The 6,000-nt window shown below is 35.2% G+C and overlaps 1 protein-coding gene across 2 annotated transcripts; it reads left to right on the forward strand.

Moving 5' to 3' along the window:
- The first annotated feature begins 352 nt into the window (after positions 1–352).
- LOC113762146 (protein cornichon homolog 4-like) lies at positions 353–4,383 on the forward strand. 2 transcript variants are annotated; one of them, XM_027305448.1, is made up of 5 exons: positions 353–542; positions 1,743–1,924; positions 3,485–3,607; positions 3,704–3,766; positions 4,064–4,383. In XM_027305448.1, exons 1-4 carry the CDS (start codon positions 471–473, stop codon positions 3,738–3,740), a joined length of 414 nt encoding a protein of 137 aa, XP_027161249.1. In that variant the 5' UTR covers positions 353–470; the 3' UTR covers positions 3,741–3,766; positions 4,064–4,383. The 2 variants fall into 2 exon arrangements, with proteins under 2 accessions (XP_027161249.1, XP_027161248.1); XM_027305447.1 differs by having other exon boundaries at positions 3,959–4,349.
- The last annotated feature ends 1,617 nt before the right edge of the window (positions 4,384–6,000 follow it).

The following is a 6,000-nucleotide window of genomic DNA, read 5'->3' on the forward strand; positions in this document are numbered from 1 at the left end:
GACCACCAACGGCATTCAGAATTTGTTAACAATTTTCCTTAAGTGGGAGGTATTTATAAGTTTAGGGATTTAAGTGTCTTATTTTGAAGTTTAGGGATTAAAGTGGATAATCATCCAAAGTTTAGGGGGGACAAAGTGATATTAACCCCAAAAGTTTAGCTCAATTTCATTCCAACTTAGGTTGTTCATCTATTCTACACAATTGCATCGCTGCCACAGCTAGTTTTCAAAACCAAAACATGAGGACTAATCCGGAACTGAAACAAAAACCTGGGGACTAAAAGCGGTAAATCCCGCAAAATATTAAACTTTGAAACCCCTGAATCTAAGCCCTGTCAAGTTGGAACTCAAAAGAAGTGGAGTTGTGAAGTACCCAAAGTTCTACAGCTTGTTTGAAGAGGAAAAGAGAGAGACAGACAGAAAATTCAATAGGAGAGAGAAAAAAAAAACAGGAGGACAGTAACTAAAGCATGGGTGATCTAATTGCTTGGTTATTATCCTTTTTCATCCTAATTGCTCTTCTTGGTATTATCCTCTATCAGGTATATTATATCCCTCTAAAGCCCAGAAATATTTTTTTTTCATTCATTTTTTTTTATGTTTTACAATTGATGATTCCCTTTGAGGTCATTATGAATAGGATGCAATAATTAGATTTCTAGAATGGGTTGCTGCACTCTTACCTGGGACGTCCTAGGTTGTAGAATTATGCAGTTAAACTTAGATAATTCTTTTGAAATTAGCAGAATAAGAAAATAAAAGGGATTATTGACCATGCATATGATAATCTCTAGTTGTTTTGATTTGGGAGGTTAAAGATTTAATTTTTAACATAGCAGCCTTGTGAATTAAGTTGGCCCCTTCGGTATGGAGCTTATTTTTTTACCATAAATATGATCAATTCGAGCTGGAAATTTATAAAATGGACGTGTTCTTGGATTTTGAACTGTTCCAAAATCGTCAAATGATTAATGCAGATGACTGGAACATGTTTAATGGTTAGCTACTAGTATGTTAGCCAACAGAAGGGGTATTAAATGATTGGAATGATTTTGTGTGATGGGAATATTTAATTCTTGGCTACCTAAGCGATGAATGAGGAATTGAGGCGATGGAGATTATTGAGTCTGTGTCTTGAGAGTTCTTGTCATCTGTTGCACCAACTTGCTCCTAAGACTATTCAAGGTGAGTCAGTTGGAAGAGTGCTGTCTGTACATTGTGTGTGCAGAGAGGCCCTAGAGCTTTGTAAGGAGCTAAGTATGTGAGCTGTATTATGTAATGTTGGTCATCGTTCCTTCTTTATTGTCTATGGATATGCACATGCTTGTATTGAACTCAGAAGCTATCTCTGCATGGTTAGAACTTGAATTTACTAGGTGTATAATTATTGTGCTTCTGGGTTGAGTGGAGTGCGAGGGGGAGATATCAACAAGTGTGCTCTGTTGTTTCCACTTTTAAGGCATTTTTTATGGACTCCCACTGATTTGAAAGACTAGTAGTGTAACAGTGATTACTTACATTTGCAACACAAGCTCGGCTGACATCAACTATATGGACAACTCTTCTAGGCATATGGGTTTTAACATAAAATCTGGTTGATAATATGCTTCTATGGTAGTATATGCCTTGCTATCTTTTGACAGGGTTTCTATGTTCTTCCTCCCCATGTGCTCACTATATATAGATTAGTTCATTGTTATTTGGTTTTAGAAGAATCTTACAAATGAACTTGTTTACTGCAGCTCATGTGCTTGGCAGACCTTGAGTTTGATTACATAAACCCATTTGATTCAGCATCTAAGATAAACAACGTTGTTTTGCCAGAGTTTATCACTCAGGGAGTGCTGTGTTTCCTCCATCTTGTGACAGGACACTGGATGATGTTTCTGCTATGTCTTCCATACTTGTATTACGACTTTAAATTGTAAGTTTTTACCTCTAGAAGGTAGAGAAGAATATAAGTTCAATGTGAAAAAATTAACACTCTTTAAGTTTTTCAGTTAGGGAATACATGATATCTTCATTAAGGGTGTCTTATAATGAGTAATTTATGTGATGAGGTAATTATTTCATAAAATTGTCATATTGATGAAACTACTGCAGTTTAATACATGCAAGCTTATTATCAAAACCAGCACAATTGACTGGATTCAAGACTTGGATTTGTGTGAATCTTGTTAGCATTGTCAATTCAAAGTTGAAATTAATTGGTTACTGAATTTGTCGGACCATGGTTTGGTAGTTGAAGGTTGAAATTAGATTTCTTGATTTGGATTAATTTGATTCCCATTGATTCTGGACAAAAAAGTTTAGTGGCAGAAACAAAGCTTATTATATTTGCTTCATTGTGTAGTGTATTTTTTTAGTATTCCTATGCTTTAATCCTCATGTAGTAATCTTGCCTTTGTCAGAATATACTTGTTTTTGTGGCTTAACATAGGAGACATTGTTGGTGCTTGATCTAATGGTGTAATTATGCATCTGAGTTTGTCATGAGAAGTAATTGACTCTAACAATGCATTTTATCTCAACAGTTTCAGTGCATTTAGTTTTTGCTTGTTAAGTTGGTATGTGATATATGTAAATTATTTACATTTTGGCATGGGCTGTACAACATAGCATTCTGAAAGTCCTTGTTATCGCAATCTAAAAGGACGTTGGATTGTGAATCTAGTGATCAATCTAACTGGTCAATTCCTGGAGAGGCAAAGAGCATCTTGCAAAGAGTACTTGAAACATCATGCCAAGTAAAAATGGCTTTTCTTGATCAGTCATGGCTGATCCATGGTTAATACTTTCAGCAAATAGTTTCTTTTTCAACGTATTTGGATATGCAATCCTTGAGCAAAATTAGCAAATAAGCCACACGTTAGGACGCTCTTGGTAGGAACTCAAGGAGAAGGGGATTTTGTTAATTTTATATCTAGTCTACTAATGTTTTGTCTAAGCAGAATGAGTACAAAATTACCATTTACTGCAGCACTACCGTTTAACCACAAAGTTTGTGGGTTCATCATGTAATAGGGTAGAACATACCAAAGATATCATTTTTCCAAGTAGGAAGAAGAAGAAACTACTATGGGGTTGGGATGATTTTCCTTCTGCTGCTTAACAGTTATTAGATTGAAGAAATAGGAAGAATTTGCAGGGGCTGAAGATGTCTCTTGGAGATCATATAGAAATTGTGCCTTGCTGTGATAGAAGGAAAACTGTCTTTGTTCTGAGTTGACAGTTTCATATTCTTGTTTTGGCATTCAACTCGTATAATAATCTGCTTCAATTTGCATGAAATGTGCACCTCCTCTTGATTGTTAAGTTTTGATTTCCTATGAATAAATGATGGAAGATTATGATCCTTTTTAAAATATTGAGAGTGAACAGTGTGTCCAAGTTGCAAGCTAGGCCTCCCTCTACCTTCCCTATTGTGTTTTTCAATTTGGCAGGTGACATTTTGTGCAGATGGCTGATGTTAACACATGATTAGGTACACTGAACGTCGCCACTTGGTAGATGTAACCGAGATCTTCAATCAGCTTCCCTGGGAGAAAAAGATACGATTGTATAAGCTGGGATATCTTATTGTCCTTATGGCATGTTCAATATTCTGGTATGCATTACGAGTCACACTGCCACTATGTATCTTGTAGCACATGGTAAAGTATGATTTAATACTCATTTTCACCTTGTTCTGTGTCACTTTTAGGATGATTTGGAGCATTGTGGAAGATGAGGATTATTAAGGAGTCAGCTTGCAAGTCTATCCTATGTATGTGATACTGTGTTTTTATGGTCCACTAGTTTTTCTCTGAAAGCGTAATGTCGGAGTTTCTTAGTTCTTAATTTGTTGCTTTTTCAGACAACTATTAAAGGTCTAGCCTGTTAAATTCATTATCTTTTAAGTTGTCATCCTCTTCTCTGCAGTCACTGCTAATTAGTTTTATGTATGGTTTCTTTACAGGTTCTTGGTCTGGATTATCTCTATGATTGAAGACTAATGTTTTGGCGTGACTGTAAGACCATCGAACTGCTGATTAGTGTTCTTTATCGTGGGCTTTATGTGCAGATCTTTCGGTTGGGACCTGGAGATGCAAGATAAAGCTCTCTGCTCATGACGGCCCTGATTGATGTATTTCACGGCCAGATTTAGGCGAATTTTATCTTTTCAAATTTAATTCTGCATAGCCACCTTGTATTTGTACCCTGTTTTGGGAACCAAATACTGCATAGCAGCAGGGAAACTTGTGTACAATAAGAGGGCCATTGTATTGTTATTGGTTATAGAGTCTTCTTGCTTTGTGGACGTGACCCAAGACATCTTGAAGAAGGCAAACATTAATCATTTTTACCAAGTAATTAGCTCAAATCCATAATCAGAATTTTTCAGAAGATGGGCATAGTAATTTTCTCATATTGAAGAGGTAAGTTGAAATATTTGTAGTCCTCGTAGGTTAGGTTGGTACTGGCACTTGATTCCTCTTCACTTTGAACTGGACAATTTTTTGTATAGATTTTTTCTTACAGATCATTCACTAAAACAATCCTTACATCGGCAATGGGATTTAAACATAATATAGGCCACACATTGACAGTGAGATTCAATTACACGACTTTTTTTGTGAGAAGACAAATGCATGAGTTCTTGCATCATGCTAAGGTTAAAGTTGGACATTGGTGATTACATATGCGAAATTACGTGAAGGTATTTGACTGTGCAACAATTTGTTTCTATTTTCTTCGGCATCAATAGGACCATCATTGGTTCTGCAGGAGGGTTTCCTTGTCATTCGGGAAAAAAAAAAAAAAGATGGAATCCAAACCTTATTCGGGAGGGAGCAAATTCCTAAACAATCCACACCCTAAAATCCAGTTAAATTAAACAGGGCTTTACACTATTACAGGCTACAAGTACAATCTGCTAACCAGAAGTTAAAAGTGACCATTAAAAAACTGCATTAAGTCGAGCTACAAGTGCAAGAAGAAACAGATGAAAAAAAAAGACGTAAGTGTATGGAGAGAGATTTGTTATCTTAACATTTTGGTTGCTTTCTAATTCTCACTAGACAACTAATTAAAAGAAAAACTAATAAATTGTAAATGCTTGTATTGATATATATATATATATATTACTCTCTGGACATCACTGAAAGTGATTCCAAGAAAATGAAATTCAACAGCGACCTTTGTCCATACCTCAAGATGCAGTTACTTGGAAGTTTGTAAATCATTTTGTAAGATGCATTTCACACTCTTTTAATATACAGACTTTTGCAGTTCATCAGTCTTTCCTTTCTTGGAATTTTGTGTCTGTCGTAGACTCGTATGTGATAAAGATGACTTTCAAACTTCAGAAACAGCAGCAGTGCTGTCTTGAGTCTTCCTGAAGAACTCTCATTAAAGAAATCAAAACTAAAATGAGACCAATGAGAAATGAAAACATCTACAAGAAGCACCACCTCGATGATGAATCATAGAATAGAACTCTTGATATCTAATGATAAGAGAACCAAAAAAAGAAAAGAAAAGAGAGAGTGGTTGGCATTGGAATTATGTGATTAATAAAGGAAAAGGTGTGGATTAAAATCGTACTAAACATAAATTTATTGTTTTTGTTGTTATAAACATGAAAAACATATATTCATAAGAGGGTCAAATCCCGTTTGATACATTAAGGGGAAGTATAGCATTTTCTTTAGTAAAAAAAAAAAAACCCTGCAGAAACTCAGTTAACTGAGCTTCTCCCTCCCTTCATAACATGAGAGTAGAATAGATTGTTTACGTTAGATTAAAAAAAAAAATCCTTTATAATGAACTATTATAGCTGTACAGGGATATCCGGTACAACAGATGTCCAATCATATCGTCCCGAGATACCTAGGGTTTTTTTTTTTTCACTAAATGGTCCATCAGTTTTAGCCTTTAGGTTTCGATTATTAGATTAGACAATTATAATCTTGTATAAATGTATAAATTAGTGTTTCCTAAATCATATAGTAGGTCTTT

This window comes from Coffea eugenioides, chromosome 2 (assembly GCF_003713205.1).
Source record: "Coffea eugenioides isolate CCC68of chromosome 2, Ceug_1.0, whole genome shotgun sequence".
Taxonomy (NCBI): domain Eukaryota; kingdom Viridiplantae; phylum Streptophyta; class Magnoliopsida; order Gentianales; family Rubiaceae; genus Coffea; species Coffea eugenioides.

What these genes read in the sequence shown, in the direction of transcription:
- LOC113762146 (XM_027305448.1), top strand. Translation starts at nt 471, where the DNA reads ATGGGTGATCTAATTGCTTGGTTATTATCCTTTTTCATCCTAATTGCT. An exon ending in TTGTATTACGACTTTAAATT is followed by an intron (nt 1,925 to 3,484) that starts GTAAGTTTTTAC and finishes ACACATGATTAG; the next exon opens with GTACACTGAACGTCGCCACT. An exon ending in ATGGCATGTTCAATATTCTG is followed by an intron (nt 3,608 to 3,703) that starts GTATGCATTACG and finishes TGTCACTTTTAG; the next exon opens with GATGATTTGGAGCATTGTGG.